The 17,703-nt window shown below is 47.0% G+C and overlaps 1 protein-coding gene across 1 annotated transcript in view; it reads right to left on the reverse strand.

The window, feature by feature from the left end:
• Positions 1-4,157: 4,157 nt before the first annotated feature.
• The window catches only part of AASDH (aminoadipate-semialdehyde dehydrogenase), a 57,877-nt gene continuing 44,331 nt past the window's right edge, over positions 4,158-17,703 (reverse strand). The window contains exons 9-10 of the mRNA XM_075335280.1: positions 15,365-15,496; positions 4,158-5,069 (exon numbers count right to left, since the gene is read on the reverse strand). Coding sequence (XP_075191395.1) covers positions 4,683-5,069; positions 15,365-15,496 — 519 coding nt within the window. The 3' untranslated portion in view covers positions 4,158-4,682. The remainder of the gene's footprint in view (positions 5,070-15,364; positions 15,497-17,703) is intronic.

Here is a 17,703-nt window from a genome sequence, read left to right on the forward strand (position 1 = left end):
CTTAAGAAGCAACTGCCTTACACTCTCGAAGCCACAGGAACCTGCGGATAGCGAGGGAAGTAGCCGAGGCCACCGCAGTGCGGTGACAGTCTCCAGCTATAGGATGAAAAGACTGAAGCCTGGAAGTTAAGGCAACCAATTCGGGCATAAAGGCCCTGGTGAGGGAATGCATCTCCTCCCGAGAAGCAGAGATGGCTTTGAGAGCCCGCACTGCTGCAAAAGATGGGGAGAACGAGGCCCCTGCCGCCTCATATATAGATTTGGCCAGAAGGACAACCTGGCGGACAGTGGGATCCTCAGAGAGGTGCCGTCAGCCACTGATACAACTGTCCGGGCTGAAAGTCTAGACCCCGGAGGGTCCACCCTTGGTGAATGAGCCCACTCCTTGACCACCATTGGTGGAAGGGGGAAACAGTCATCAGAACCACGCTCTGAGAAGCGTCTGTCAGGACAGGCTCTGGGCTTGGTCACAGTGACCTGAATGCTGGAGTGGATAAGGAACACACTCCTTGTTCTCTTAGGCAAGGTATACTGATGCTTTTCTGCCAAAGAGGGGTGCTCCCCTGATACAGGCGGATTGAGGTCCAGTACAAATATAATGGACGCAATCAAATCATTAGCATCTGCGTCACTTTCGGACAGATCAATAGGGTACATGGAGAGCGTCCGAGCCCCCAGTAAGGCATCCTCCTTGTCCTGCGAGTCAGCTCGTGAACCAGAGCCGCGGGGCGAGGAGGGAAAGGGGACCCTGCGTCTCCATTTTAGGAGGACGGGCTCCCAGATGAAGAATCCTCTGTGAGCTTTGCTGAGCGAGCCGTAGCAGCAGAAGCGCCCTGAGAAGGGGGCTGATGCATGCTCAGCAGTGTCCGGGACAGCTGTCCCCTGGAAAGAGGGATTCTACCCCGGAGCAGCCGGAGGGACCACTGGGGATAAGCCTCCAGGCTGAGGCACCACTATGTCAGAGCAGGCATCACAATGTGGTTATGTGCTCGGTACAGACAGTACGAGTCAACATGCGGTGCATAATAAAAAACAGCCTTGCAGCCCTGCACTGATATGAGACATTCTGCAGAAGTGGGGGCTCTGTCCAGAGAGACCCCCAGCAGAGTATATAAACAGAGTATATAAGCAGCAGCACAACCAGAGGTTGTGGCTTGCCAGAGCGTATAACATAACATCTCTGTGCCCTCCAGATTCCCCAGAAGTGGGGGCTTTTCGGAAAAAAAAAAAAACCCCAGCAGAGTATATAAACAGAGTGTATAAGCAGCTGCACAACCGGAGGTTGTGGCTTGCCATACTGTTTAACATAGGGGCATCTCTGTGCCCTCCAGATCCCCCAGAACTGGGGGCTCTGTCCCAGGCCCCCATTTGTCACAATGTGTTTGCAGACATTGATCTCTGTGCCCTAGAACGCTGAGAAAATGGCGTCCGCAGCGAGGAGAGGGGGCGGGGCCTACTCTGAGAGCAGGACGGAGGGCCAATGAGGCATACAGGGGAGGGAAGCTTTCCTCAGTGAGGAGTGTCCCTTCCCTGTGCTGAGCAGCCGGTGGGCGGAGCCACCCTGTCTCACTGCACTGACTGACATAGAATCGAAACTAGGCCTCAGGCGAAGCCGGGGCCTAGATTTAAACATGCGGCCAGCGTGCAGGCACCATCGGCGCGGTTCTCCAGTGAAAACTGGAGAACCGGCCGGAAATGTTAAAACATACATATAACACATTCTCCCCCAGAAATAAAGTACAAGGGACCCCTAGAAAGACCACTTTCTGTGGTAATAACGTCTCAGTACTTAGCTTGAGACGCAGGTGCCAGGTCCCTGGGGGGTCATCGCTCCGTCCGGCAGGATCCTGAACAGGGCTGCGGATGGAGACCGGTCTCCTGCTCCCACTTCAAGCCAGAGCCTCAAGGGATGGTGAAGGAGCGCGGCATGAAAAGGGCTCCAGCCCTGAAATCAACCTTAACAGCACCGCCGACACAGTGGGGTGAGAAGGGACATGCCGGGAGTCCAGACTGGACCCGCTTTTCTTCCAAATCTTTGAAATCAAAAATCAGAGGATGCATGTGTGTGTGTGACCTCCTGAACACAAAGCATTGAACTGGTTGGATTTGTCATCCGGGGAGTGTATATGCTCGGAGGGAGGAGCTACACTTTTAGTGTAGTACTTTGTGTGTCCTCCGGAGGCAGAAGCTATACACCCATGGTTTGGGTCTCCCATAAGGAACGATAAAGAAAGGTTGTTTTTATTTGTGCTAAATTTATAGCCTTCACCAGAGAGGTGGTTCTGAGGTGCAGGTTTAGGTTGCTCGGCCTTATCATCCTCTGAGAGCCGCCCCCCCCCTTGGTAAAGGCCATAAAAAAAGAAACAAAAAGGCCTATATCTCTGAAACCATGTGGTGAATTGAAAACAAAACCCACATGATATTTTGTAGAACAGCGGGAATAAAATAAGACCAATCACTTCTGACCTATTGACTTGTCTTCTTTTTAGTGTTTTCTGACTTATTCACTCAGTAATTAACTAGTAAGCACATTTTGTTCTGTTACATTTATTTTCTTCACTTATATAGTGCCATTAATTCCACAGCGCTTTACAGATATTATCATCACTGTCCCCATTGGGGCTCGCAATCAACATTTCCTATCGGTATGTCTTTGGTGTGTTCGAGAAAAGCAGAGGAAACCCAGGGAGAACATATAAACTCCTTGCAGGTGTTGTCCTTGGTAAGATTTGAACCCCTGGGCTACAGCGCTGCAAAGTAACTGTGCGAACCACTGAGCCACCATGCTAACCACTGAGCCACTGTGCTGCCCTTCTGTTCAGCCTACAGAAGTGCACGTTCATGTGAAACGGCCACTTGCAGTACCCCTCCTAGCTTGCTACCTTCCTGGCCTCCTGTCTTATAAAATTTGTACGGAATAAAAAGAAAAAAAAAAAAACGCATTTTACTACTATAGAATACCTTCGTTTTCTTGTGTACGCTTGAATTACTTATGGAAACTCTGCAGCAGCAAAGTGGTAGAAAGTTTTTCATAGAATGGTAGAGTTGGGACGTACCTAAAGGGCCATCGGGTCCAACCCACTGCAAGTGCGAGTTTTCCTAAATTTTTTAATTAACACTATTTATAAAGTTGCTGAACTTCGCTTTTAGAAAGAAAAATATTTTTTTTTTTAAAAAAAAATCTCTGTGTAAAGGTGTACAGGTAGTCTCCCTCATAAAATAAAGATGCCGTATACTATGACACTGTTCCAGCGATGTTGGCTATGGGTGTCATGGTCATGCCATATGAGCCCTAGAGCCAATCAGTGTCCGCCATTGGGCTGCTGCACTCTTACTTTTTCTGTTACTGATTGGCATTTGCAGGGGAAGCTGCCAGTAGAGGATCTTTATGATTTACCGAAGTGCATTCAGCGTGGCAGAACATTCCTCAGACAACCATTAATAACCTCACTGATACCAGACAAGGAGTGGAAAGGTACCGTCACACTTAGCGACTCTCCAGCGATCCCCCCAGCGATCTGACCTTGCAGGGATCGCTGATGCGTCGGTACATGGTCGCTCGTGAGCTGTCAATCATGCAGATATCCACAGCGATCAGAGATCAGCCACCAACGACCCGTGTAACGATGCTGTGCTTCGTAACCATAGTACACATCGGGTTATTAAGCAAAGCGCTTTGCTTATAGTTACCCGATGTGTACCTTGGCTACGTGTGCAGGGAGCCGGGTTCTAGAAGCTGCGGACGCTGGAAACCATGGTAAATATCGGGTAACCAAGCAAAGCGCTTTGCTTGGTTACCTGATGTGTACCTTGGTTACCAGCGTCCGCAGAAGCCGGCTCCCTGCACATTCAGATCGTTACTCTCTCGCTGTCAAACACAGTGATGTGTGCTTCACAGCAGGAGAGCAACGACCAATAAATGGTCCAGGACATTCAGCAACGACCCGTGACCTCACAGCAGGGGCCATGTCGTTGCTGGATGTCACACACAGCGACATCGCTAGCAAGATCGCTGTTGCGTCACAAAAACCGTGACTCAGCAGCGATGTCGCTAGCGATATCGCGTAGTGAGACGTGGCCTTAAGTGCCTGTATTTCTGCATGTGGCGCTCATACTATATACTGAATAAATCAAGATGTTTTGAAAATGATGTTTCCATTTTTTATTATTTGCAGATCATTGACATGTGTATCCATCCTGTGATTTTCATAACTCCACGACTTTCCCCCTTTGACTTTGCAATTTCAATGTTGAGTGTATATGTTAACTTGGACCACACTAATCATAAGAAGGAGGGGTCCTAACTTAATTTTGTGAATGAAGCTGTAGTGAGCATGTGTGAGCAATGCTGTAGTCATTGTTTATATGGGTCCTGGTCACACACGCTCACTACTGCTCCATTTGCACAGTGGACTTTGGGCCCCCATTCTCAAGATGAGTGGAGGTCCTAGCAGCCTGACCCCAGCAATCAGATTTATCATCTATCCCATAGATAGGTAAAAAATGCTGCAAATTGTACTATATCGTCAATGTTTCTGTAAAGAAAGAAGTGCAATTATTCTTACGACCATTGCAAAAAATCCTACCATGTCTTGTGAAGGGCGTTTGTAACTTTCTTTCACAAAGAGAGTATAGATCGGTAACTGGTTATCCCTGTGGCGCCCAAACAAAATCTCTACAAATTATTTTATATTTGTGATCAGATCAAAACAGTAAACGTAATTGTTCCTGCATCCAACAACCAGCTGGCGGCCATACACCACCGGGGAGGAAAATATCTCTCCTGGCAGTGCATGCCGACTGACGAGAAGTCCGGAGCGAGCATCTAAAATCCACAAATTCCCATCTGTAGAAGCAGCAGCCAGGAGCTCAGAGTTTCCAGTGTGTGGGCTGAGAAATGTAAATGGAGCTGCGTACACTCGTGAGCTGGTTTTGTATCGCCATATTAATTCAGCCTCAGAACTACAGCAGTAGATGAAGCCATTGTGTGAGCCAAATGTGACGTGCCCAGAGAGACTGGAGAAGCAAGGAGAGGAGAATATGGGCCCATCGGTAGTGAATTGCCGGAGCTGAAGAGAAGAAGAAGAAGAAGATGGTATGAAGTTAGCATTTCCTTACAAAATACTTATAAATTAATTTCCTCCTTACAGATGGTGCCGATCAATTTGCAGGTCCTGGTCCAGTGTCCATATCAGTAATCTGTGACCTAAAGAACTGTCTCAAACAGCCTGGCATCTGCTGCTCCTCTTGATTTGCTGCCTTCATGGTTGCAACACGATAGACAGGTGACGTAACACCAGGCCGGCCGATTACTGACATAATGGGCCAGGGATTGCGAATCAATTAGCACCTACTCTATGAAATAAGGAGATTATATCGGTCCAACGCCAGTCACTTCCCTCTAATGAGGAGCCATTGATCTCTACACAATCACAACAAATGTTAGCTAGCCAGTTATGCAATTCATTGTCTTGGATCAAAAGTAGGAATGTTGGGATCTTGGCCAAAGACGAGTCTAATTGAAAATTTAAGAAAACATTAGGGACATGTCTCTTTTTTAAAGAGAGGTTCTACTCCCATATTATTTCACAGGGAATGGAAGTAAAATGGACACATGAGGAGAACTATCCAAGAGGAGTGAATAGCACGAGTAAAAAAACAATTCACTTTTTTTTAATTCACTATTATCTTTGTAGCCCTGTTTCTGTACTAAAAACCACAACAGATAGTAAATTAGAGGGGCCGTCTTGTGAACTATGAAATCCTCCTATTAGGGGTATGGCTGCTATAGAGTCTTCCCATTCTTGCTGCTACACTAGGAAACACTTGTGTTGTCAATTCATTACATACAGTGCCTCGAAAAAAGATTTATAACCCATGAAACTTTTCTACAGGTTCTCACGTTATACCCACATACTGAAAATTTTATTTGACAAACCAATACCAAGTACTTGTGAAGTGTAAAGGAAATGATACATGGCTTTCTAATATTTTAACACCTTCACTTGCTTTTTCGGTTTTTCATAGCAGTGTATCAGCACTGCAATGTACAGCAGAAATCCCGATCTCCTATGAATGTTGGTTTGCGGACCGCATTCACAGGAAAATCATCATGACAGACGCATGAATCATCAGCAGAACTTTGACTATCATGACAACTCCTCAGTGCCCCACGATCACGTCAAAGGCGCACTAATTGGAGCAGGGAATGATATGGCCCCTGTCGAAGTGTGATAAATCCTGGTGTCAGACTGACAGCAGTATTTAACTGCGACTGTTAGAGGTACATGACAGCTGATTAAATAAGCCTTCATGTGCAGGGAAAAATGTGGCTCTCTGTGCGAGCCCGCATAAAAGGCAGGGTCATGATATATGACACAAATATAGATCATATGTCATGAAGGAGTTAAAAATATGAATCTGAAAAACGTGACATGTATTTGTATTCAGCCCCTGTAGTCTGACACCCCAAAATAAAATCCCGAATGACAAATTGCCTCCAGAAAAGTTGCCAGTGTATAATTTATCCTCATTATAAATACAGCTGTTTTGTGAAGGCCTCAGAAGTTTGTTTGAGAACATTAAGGCTCAAACAACATAACGAAAACCAAGGCACACATCAGACAGGTCAGGGATAAAGTTGTGAATAATAGTAAAGAAGGGTTAGGTTGTAAAAAAACAGACCAAACTCTGAAAAACTCATAGATCATTGTTCATTCCGTCATTTCAAAATGGAAGGGGTCTGATACAACTGCAAACATACCAAGACATAGCCGACCACCTAAACTGACATTCTATGCAAGAAGAGCACTAATTGATAAGCATCCAAGAGGCCCATGTTCACTCTGGAGGAACTGCAGAGATTCAGAGCTCAGGTGGGAGAGTGTGTCCACAGGACAACTATCAGTCTTATACTCCACGAATCTGGCCTTTATGGAAGAGTGGTAAGAAGAAACTAAGCCCCATTTGCAATTTTAAAAAAAGTCATGTAAGAGACACAGCTAACATGTGGAAGAATGTGCACTGGTCAGATAAGACCAAAGTAGAACTTTTTGGTCTAAATACGTGTGGTGGAAAACTAACAGTGCACATTACCCTGAAAATACCATCCCTAACGTCAAACATGGTGGTGGCAGCATCGTGCTGTGGAGAAGCTTTTCTTCTGCAAGAACAGGGAAGCTGGTCAGAGTTAATGGGAAAATGGTTGGAGCCAAATACAGGGTAATCTTGAGAGAAAATTGGTTGGAGGCTGCAAAAGACTTGAGACAAGAGGTTCATCTTCCAGCAAGACAACGACTCTAAACATACTGCCAGAGCTACAATGCAAGGGTATAGATTAAAGCACCACTCCAGCATTTTTTTATTGCACAACTAGAGTGGTGAAAAAAAGGAGATTTTTTGGAGATGAATATTGAATTTACCTATTTTAATTAGACACCTTTTGTCTGTCTTTTGTTTATTCACAGGTGTTGTTGGATATTTACCCCTGATGAACCCCCGACCATTTAGTTAGGAGGGGGGAAACGCGTCGGGAGAAGCTGTGGGTACCGGCCTTGGTGGACCCAGTAGCTCTTTCCTAACTGCTGTTTATACAGTATCTAGACTGAAATATAGAATTCAGTCTTGTTCAGGAACCAACATAATTATTTATTTTTTTTACGTTGTCCTGGTCTTACACAATGCACCTGGTTTGGTGGTGGGTTTCAGGCCAGTGAAGAACAGGGATAGCAAGGGACAGCCACCCGGAGCGGGGGGTGTTCAAAACATTATAATACCCTCCGCAGTCAGGCAGGAGAAATTGAGGATCATTTAGTTCCTCTAAGATCATCTAGAGTTTATCTAACTATCATCCTATTCCTGCACGCCTTTCCTGCTCTTCATTAGACCTCTCACTATTACACTGTCATGTGTTTTTTATATGTTATTTGACATTGGTGTCGTATATTGTTTTTACTGAATAATATTAAAGGATATTTTTTATAGAGGTTTGTTTAGGTGGTTTCTTTTGAATCTTACCTCGTGAGTTTATCACAGTTGTGGTTCTATTTTACAACTAGAGTGGTGCTAAGTCCCTGGACCCTGTATTATACTCACCTTCCGGCATCTTCACCTTCCATAGCCAACACTCTGGTCGGTGTAGGTAATTTCTGACCTAGCAGCTCCAGTGTTTCATAGAGCGAGTAAGAGGTCTCAACTCATTCTGGCTCTCATAGGGTTGCACTGGGAGCCTGAGACATAATGTCTGACTTCTGGCCATTCAGAAGTTACAGTCACAAGATGGCGCCACAGGACCAGAGTGGTGTCGGTAAAAGGTGAACACGCCGGAAGGCGAGTATATGACAGGGGTCAGGGGGCTTAGATCTAAAGTGCCATCCAGTGTGGAGAAAAAAAAAACCCAAGAACCGCTGGAGTGGTGCTTTAATGTATATTCATGTGGGTGAATAGTCAAATCAAAGTAAAGACCTAAATCACAGAGAATCTGTGACAAGACTCGAAAATTGCTGATCCCAGACACCTCCATCCAATCTCACTGAGCTATTTTGCAAAAAAGAAAAGGGCAAAAATTTCAGCCTCTATATGTGTAAAGCTGGTACAGACATACCCCAAAGGATTTGCAGCAGTAATTGCAATGAAAGGTGATCCTACAAAGTATTGACTCGGGGGGCTGAATACAAATACATTTCCTTTACACTTCACAAATACTTGCTACATTATATTTGATATACTACATAAAATCCCAATAAAACACATTCAAGTTTTTGGGTGTAACATGAAAAAAAAATGTAGAAGAGTTCACAGGGTATGAATACTTTTCAAGGCACTGCAGATGTCCATTTGTCTACATTACTGACTGGCAGAACCCAGATTTTTTTCTCTGGGTTCCAGATTTTGTAGTGAAGTGGCAATCCAAGGTAATACAGCCCCTTTAAAGTATCATGATGGTGCACAGGTATCACTTACTATAAAGAAGGGAATTTTGTTTACTTACCGTAAATTCCTTTTCTTCTAGCTCCAATTGGGAGACCCAGACAATTGGGTGTATAGCTACTGCCTCCGGAGGCCACACAAAGTATTACACTTAAAAGTGTAAGGCCCCTCCCCTTCTGGCTATACACCCTCCCGTGGGATCACGGGCTCCTCAGTTTTAGTGCAAAAGCAAGAAGGAGGAAAGCCAATAACAGGTTTAAAGACAAATTCAACCCGAAGAAACATCGGAGAACTGAAACCATTCATCATGAACAACATCTGTACCCGAAAAAAACAAAAATCCCTAAGAAAACAGGGCGGGTGCTGGGTCTCCCAATTGGAGCTAGAAGAAAAGGAATTTACGGTAAGCAAACAAAATTCCCTTCTTCTTTGTCGCTCCTAATTGGGAGACCCAGACAATTGGGACGTCCAAAAGCAGTCCCTGGGTGGGTAAAAGAATACCTCGTGATAGGGCCGTCAAACAGCCCTGTCCTACAGGTGGGTAACCGCCGCCTGAAGGACTTGTCTACCTAGGCTGGCGTCCGCCGAAGCGTAGGTATGCACCTGATAATGCTTGGTAAAGGTGTGCAGACTCGACCAGGTAGCCGCCTGGCACACCTGCTGAGCCGTAGCCTGGTGCCGTAATGCCCAGGACGCACCCACGGCTCTGGTAGAATGGGCCTTCAGCCCTGAAGGAACCGGAAGCCCCGCAGAACGGTAGGCTTCAAGAATTGGTTCCTTGATCCACCGAGCCAGGGTGGATTTGGAAGCTTGCGACCCTTTACGCTGACAAGCGACAAGGACAAAGAGTGCATCCGAGCGGCGTAAGGGCGCCGTGCGGGAAATGTAGATCCTGAGTGCTCTGACCAGATCCAACAAATGCAAACCTTTCTCAAATTGATGAACTGGATGAGGACACAAGGAAGGTAATGTGACATCCTGATTGAGATGAAAGGGGGATACCACCTTAGGGAGAAACTCAGGAATCGGACGTAGAACCACCTTGTCCTGGTGAAAAACCAGGAAGGGAGATTTGCATGAGAGCGCCGCTAGCTCGGACACTCTCCGAAGAGACGTGACCGCTACTAGAAAGGCCACTTTCTGTGAAAGACGAGAAAGGGAAACATCCTTCATAGGCTCGAAAGGCGGCTTCTGGAGGGCAATTAGAACCTTGTTCAGATCCCAGGGCTCTAACGGCCGCTTGTAAGGAGGGACGATATGACACACTCCTTGCAGGAACGTGCGTACCTGAGTAAGTCGTGCTAGGCGTTTCTGAAAAAATACAGATAGCGCTGAGACTTGTCCTTTAAGGGAACTGAGCGACAAACCTTTTTCCAACCCGGATTGCAGGAAGGAAAGAAAAGTAGGCAATGCAAAAGGCCAGGGAGAAACTCCCTGAGCAGCGCACCAAGATAAGAATATCTTCCACGTCCTGTGGTAGATCTTGGCGGAGGATGGTTTTCTAGCCTGTCTCATGGTAGAAATAACCTCTCGAGATAATCCTGAAGACGCTAGGATCCAGGACTCAATGGCCACACAGTCAGGTTCAGGGCCGCAGAATTCCGATGGAAAAACGGCCCTTGAGACAGCAAGTCTGGTCGTTCTGGTAGTGCCCATGGTTGGCCTACCGTGAGGTGCCACAGATCTGGGTACCACGATCTCCTCGGCCAGTCTGGAGCGACGAGGATGGCGCGACGGCAGTCGGCCCTGATCTTGCGCAGCACTCTGGGTAACAATGCCAGAGGCGGGAACACATAAGGTAGCCGGAATTGCGACCAATCTTGAACTAAGGCGTCTGCCGCCAGAGCTCGGTGATCGTGAGACCGTGCCATGAAAACCGGGACCTTGTTGTTGTGCCGTGACGCCATCAGGTTGACGTCCGGCGTCCCCCAGCGGCGACAGATCTCCTGAAACACGTCCGGGTGAAGGGACCATTCCCCTGCGTCCATACCCTGGCGACTGAGGAAGTCTGCTTCCCAGTTTTCCACGCCTGGGATGTGAACTGCGGATATGGTGGAAGCCGTGTCTTCCACCCACGTCAGAATCCGTCGGACTTCCTGGAAGGCTTGCCGACTGCGTGTTCCACCTTGGTGGTTGATGTACGCTACCGCTGTGGAGTTGTCCGACTGAATTCGGATCTGCTTGCCTTCCAGCCACTGCTGGAAGGCTTGTAGGGCAAGATACACTGCTCTGATTTCTAGAACATTGATCTGAAGGGTGGACTCTTCCTGAGTCCACGTCCCTTGAGCCCTGTGGTGGAGAAACACTGCTCCCCACCCTGATAGACTCGCGTCTGTCGTGACTACCTCCCAGGATGGGGGTAGAAAGGACTTTCCTTTCGACAAAACGGTGGGAAGAAGCCACCACCGAAGAGATTCCTTGGCCGCCTGAGAAAGGGAGACGTCTCTGTCGAGGGACGTCGACTTCCCGTCCCATTGGCGGAGAATGTCCCATTGTAGCGGACGGAGATGAAACTGCGCGAAAGGGACTGCTTCCATTGCTGCTACCATCTTCCCTAGGAAGTGCATGAGGCGTCTCAAGGGGTGAGACTGGCCTTGAAGGAGAGATTGCACCCCTGTCTGTAGTGAACGCTGTTTGTCCAGCGGAAGCTTCACTATCGCTGAGAGAGTATGAAACTCCATGCCAAGGTATGTTAGCGATTGGGTCGGAGTCAGACTTGACTTTGAAAAGTTGATGATCCACCCGAAACTCTGGAGAGTCTCCAGCGCAACGTTCAGGCTGTGTTGGCATGCCTCTTGAGAGGGTGCCTTGACAAGTAGATCGTCCAAATACGGGATCACAGAGTGACCTTGAGAGTGCAGGACTGCTACTACTGCTGCCATGACCTTGGTGAAGACACGTGGGGCTGTTGCCAGCCCGAAAGGCAGAGCTACGAACTGAAGGTGTTCGTCTCCTATAACAAAGCGTAGAAAACGCTGGTGCTCTGGAGCAATCGGCACGTGGAGATAAGCATCCTTGATGTCTATAGATGCCAGAAACTCTCCTTGAGACATTGAGGCGATGACGGAGCGAAGGGATTCCATTCGGAACCGCCTGGTTTTTACGTGCTTGTTGAGCAGTTTTAGATCCAGAACGGGACGGAATGACCCGTCCTTTTTTGGCACCACAAACAAGTTGGAGTAAAAACCGTGACCTTGTTCCTGAAGAGGAACGGGGGTCACCACTCCTTCCGCTTTTAGAGTGGACACCGCTAGCCGCAGAGCATCGGCTCGGTCGGGAGGTGGAGAAGTTCTGAAGAAGCGAGTTGGAGGACGAGAGCTGAACTCTATCCTGTACCCGTGAGACAGAATGTCTCTCACCCAACGGTCTGTGACCTGTGGCAGCCAAATGTCGCCAAAGCGGGAGAGCCTGCCACCGACCGAGGATGCGGAGAGAGGAGGCCGAAAGTCATGAGGAAGCCGCCTTGGTAGCGGGTCTTCCGGCTGTCTTTTTTGGGCGTGACTGAGTCCGCCAAGAATCTGAGCTCCTCTGATCCTTTTGAGTCCTTTTGGACGAGGAGAAATGGGACCTGCCTGAGCCTCGAAAGGACCGAAACCCCGACTGTCCTCTCCTCTGTTGGGGTTTATTTTGTCTGGGCTGAGGTAAAGATGAATCTTTACCCTTGGAGTGTTTAATGATTTCATCTAAGCGCTCCCCAAACAGTCGGTCACGAGAAAATGGCAAACTGGTTAAACACTTTTTGGAAGCATAATCTGCCTTCCATTCTCTTAACCACAAGGCTCTGCGTAAAACTACGGAGTTGGCGGACGCCACTGCCGTACGGCTCGTAGAGTCTAGGACAGCATTAATCGCGTAAGACGCAAATGCAGACATTTGAGAGGTTAAGGGTGCCACCTGCGGAGCAGATGTACGTGTGACCGTGTCAATCTGTGTAAGACCAGCTGAAATAGCTTGGAGTGCCCATACGGCTGCGAATGCTGGAGCAAACGACGCGCCGATAGCTTCATAGATGGATTTCAACCAGAGCTCCATCTGCCTGTCAGTGGCATCTTTAAGTGCCGCCCCATCTTCCACTGCAACTAAGGATCTAGCTGCAAGCCTGGAGATTGGAGGATCCACCTTGGGACACTGGGTCCAGCCCTTGACCACGTCCGGGGGAAAAGGATAACGTGTATCCTTAAGCCGTTTTGAAAAACGTTTATCCGGATAAGCGTGGTGTTTCTGGATTGCCTCTCTAAAGTCAGAGTGGTCCAGAAATACACTTAATTTACGCTTGGGATACCTGAAATGGAATTTCTCCTGCTGTGAAGCTGTCTCCTCCACAGGAAGAGCAGGTGGAGAAATGTCCAGCATTTTATTGATGGACGCTATAAGATCATTCACTATGGCGTCACCATCAGGAGTATCCAAATTGAGAGCGGTCTCAGGATCAGAATCCTGATCAGCTATCTCCGCCTCATCATACAGAGAGTCCTGCTGGGACCCTGACCAGTGTGATGAAGTCGAGGGCCGCTCATAGCGAGCTCGTTTAGGCTGTCTGGGACTGTCGTCCGTGTCAGAGCCATCACCCTGGGATGCAAGAGACACCCCCGGATCCCGGAACTGTTCCAACTGAGGGGGACCAGGGAGCAATGAGTTAACAGTGTCCATGGCCTGAGTTACTGGTCTAGACTGCAATGTTTCAAGAATTTTAGTCATAGTCACAGACAATCTGTCAGCAAAGACTGCAAACTCCGTCCCTGTCACCTGGACAGTATTCACAGGAGGTTCTGCCTGGGTCACCTCCAGCAGAGGCCCCGGCCGAGCAAGTGCCACAGGGGCCGAGCACTGCACACAGTGGGGGTCAGTGGAACCTGCCGGTAGAACAGCCCCACATGCGGTACAAGCAGCATAGAAAGCCTGTGCCTTGGCACCTTTGCTTTTTGCGGTCGACATGCTGTTGTGTCCTCTGAGAAATCTAGGAGGGTATATAGCAGAGAATCCCCAGCGACCGTACAGTGCAATGTAAAGCTGCAAGCATAAAATACAATATACACTTCGGCACCAGTGGGGGTCAGCCCTTGAGGGCAGCTTACCGCCCGCTGAAAAGCGGGTGTGTGGGCACCAGAATCCCGTGTCTGGGTCTCCCAGTCTCCTCTCTCCAGCACAGACTGCACATCAGAAATGGCTGCCGGCGTCCTGTGAAGAGGGGCGGACCGTGGGCGTGCCACAAACAAAGTGCGGGAAAACTGGCGTCCCACTGTGCCCAGTGTGAGGGCTGGAGTATGCAAAGCAGACTCCAGCCCTCTGCGCTGACGTTCTGTACAGCGTCCCGCCCTTCCCCTGACTGGCAGGCCTGGGGGCGGGAACGAAACGAAACTAGGCCGCAGAAGCCGGGGACTCGAGTAATAAGCGCGGCCGTGATACATGCACGGCCAGCGCGGAAGTCCCCGGCGCACCACAAGTCCCAGCCGCGCCGCAGCGAAAAAACTGACAGCAGCGGCCGCGCGGCAGTTTCAGATACGTGTCCCCTCTCAGCAAAGCTGCAGATAGGAATGGCACCAGCGCGCAGCGCTGTTGTCCCCGGCGCACTAACACACCCAGCAACGCTGCGGTGTGCGCGCGATATGTACGGGGACACAGAGTACCTTGACATAGCAGGGCCTGTCCCTGACGATACTCAGCTCCATTCCAGCAGGTTCTCAGGGGCTGTGGATGGAGCACGGTCTCAGTGCCTGGAGACCGGTAAATCCCACTTCACCCAGAGCCCTAAGGGGGATGGGGAAGGATGCAGCATGTGGGCTCCAGCCTCCGTACCCGCAATGGGTACCTCAACCTTAACAAACACCGCCGACAAAAAGTGGGGTGAGAAGGGAGCATGCTGGGGGCCCTAGTATGGGCCCTCTTTTCTTCCATCCGACATAGTCAGCAGCTGCTGCTGACTAAACAGTGGAGCTATGCGTGTATGTGTGCCTCCTTCGCACAAAGCATGAAAACTGAGGAGCCCGTGATCCCACGGGAGGGTGTATAGCCAGAAGGGGAGGGGCCTTACACTTTTAAGTGTAATACTTTGTGTGGCCTCCGGAGGCAGTAGCTATACACCCAATTGTCTGGGTCTCCCAATTAGGAGCGACAAAGAAAATTCTGTTATTGGAAAATATACCTTTGTATCGTGTTTGCCAGTACCTAGATCTTTCTGTTAAGTCATGGAGAGGCGTCACTACTGAGGATTCACTATATTTATTTTTTTTCTATCAAAATTCTGGCAATTCTTGTTTTTAATATGGAGATATTTTATGGGGGGAGGGTGTAACACTTGAATCCATTAGTGTTATTTTACCTACAGAGACAGATATCTGAGGATCCATATCACATGTCCATTGTGGCCCTACCAGTTCTCCGTCGTGTCCTTGGAGGCCATATTTTCCTTAGTGTAACTTATTCCTGCATTACTCACCTTCTCACCCATGTGACTGAAGCAGTAGAAATTTGCATCCACACAGCCAATGAAAACATGATTCTGGGTACATAATGGTGACGAAAACACAGGTTTTCCTAGGTCAGTCTTCCATATAGTTGTTCCATTGACCTATAAGAATACAATGTGACTCAGGGCATGGAGAAACACTCTTTATTCATAGTCTATATCCCTACAATACTATAGTAATATATTGGAAGGCGGTGGAGCTATTATGGACATGGTTTTGGACTGTTATGAGCATTAAGAATTATATGAAGATATCCAAAAACAGGACTCAAAATGGCGTTTGAACTATACTCCGAAACGGGACTTTCTGGTCATAAGTGATTCATACTGACTTAGCTTGATATAAAATGATGAAACACATCTACATATAGAGCTCAGAATAAGCTCTTTTTGCTGTTTACCCAATAGGAGAAGTGTTACGTATTATTGGCTCCTAGCCAACTGATTTCTTTAAATGTACCTGAACTTCCGTAATTAAACCAGTCATATTTCCTACCCAGATCCGTGGTCATCTCTGATCTATGTGGATGAATAGCACAGCATGCTGACAAATGACTTATGATTTGGAAAGCAGACGGGTTTAAGACGTGGATGCATAACTTGAATTGCATCACCCTAAATTATGCCCCCCTTAAATGAGCTATGCCAACCACAGCTAAAATATGATGTGCATATCCCCGGGGGTCTAACTTCTCACATCAGTGATTAGAACCATGTGTTTTCTGTCATGTCTTTGAAGGTTTACATATGTACATGACCCCTTTCGATAACATATTTAACTTTTAATCAGTTACAGGATAAAACTTATGACCCCCAACTGTATATGGAAGAAAGAAGCAAAACAAGAACGCTTAAAAAAACCTAGAAGTGTTAATAGTTTATTTCAATCAATCAATTAACAAAATGCAAAGTAACCATCAAAAGTAAAATCTAAGGCTTGGGTCAGACTGCATCCAATAAAAATCGGATCAATTGTGGTAGTCAGACTATGATCGGAGTTTGATATGTGAGTGATCCGATTTTATTGGATATGGAGGAGAATTGTTTTTCTATCTTCTCTATTCTGATGTCATCCGAGTGCAGTCTGATTTTTTTCCACGAACTCATTGACTTACATGGCCGACTGCGATCCAATTTAGAGGCAACTGCTGTGATTTTTTTCTTTGGATAGACTTGGTCCAAGAAAAAATAAATAAAAATAAAAAAATTGGACTTATCCATGATCCCAATGAATAACATTGGTCCAAGTGTGATCCAAAGTTTTGTCAGATTGCACTTAAGGCCCCGTCACACGCAGAGATATATCTTAGGCAGATCTGTGGTTGCAGTGAAATCATGGACATATTGTTCCATTTGTACACAGCCACAAACCTGGCACTGATTGTCCACAATTTCAATGCAACCACAGATCTGCCGCAGATTTACCTCTGTGTGTGACAGTGGTGTTAGCGAGCCCAATAGCTAACCAATATTCGGTGTGATCGCCCTTTGCCTTCAATACAACATTAATTCTTCTCGGTACACTTGCACACAATTTTTGAAGGAACTCAGCAGGAAGATCGATCCAAATATCTCGGAGATCTAACCACAGATCTTCTCTGAATATACAAGTGCATCTCAATAAATTAGAATATCATCAAAAAGTTAATTTCAATAATTCAACACAAAAAGGGAAATGCATATATTATGTAGAGTCATTACACACAGAGTGATCTATTTCAAGTGTTTATTTCTGTTAATGTTGATTATTATGGCTTACAGCCAATGAAAACCCTAAAGTGATTATCTCAGAAAATTAGATTATATAAAACCAACTGGAAAAATGATTATAAACTCAGAATTGTTGGCGCCTACTGTAATGTCTGTACAGTAAATGCCTCAATACTTGGTCGGGGCTCCTTTTGCTTGAATTACTGCATCAATGCGGCGTGGCATGGAGGCGATCAGCCTGTGGCACTGCTGAGGTGTTATGGAAGCCCAGGTTGCTTTGATAGCAGTCTTCAGCTCGTTTGCATTGTTGGCTCTGGTGTCTGATCTTTGTCTTGACAATATCCCATAGATCTCTATGGGGTTTAGGTCAGGGCAGTTTTTTTTGCCAATCAAGCACAGTGATACTGTGGTTATTAAACCAGGTATTGGTACTTTTGACTATTTATAAAATGTGTGTTTCCCTTTTTGTATTGAATTACTGAAATAAATTAAATTTTTGATGATATTCTAATTTATTGAGATGCACTTATAAGCTTGTGCTAACCCTTCTGTCTCTTCATGTAATCCCAGACAGACTTAATGTTGAGATCTGGGCTCTG

This window comes from Anomaloglossus baeobatrachus, chromosome 1, assembly GCF_048569485.1.
Source record: "Anomaloglossus baeobatrachus isolate aAnoBae1 chromosome 1, aAnoBae1.hap1, whole genome shotgun sequence".
Taxonomy (NCBI): Eukaryota; Metazoa; Chordata; class Amphibia; order Anura; family Aromobatidae; genus Anomaloglossus; species Anomaloglossus baeobatrachus.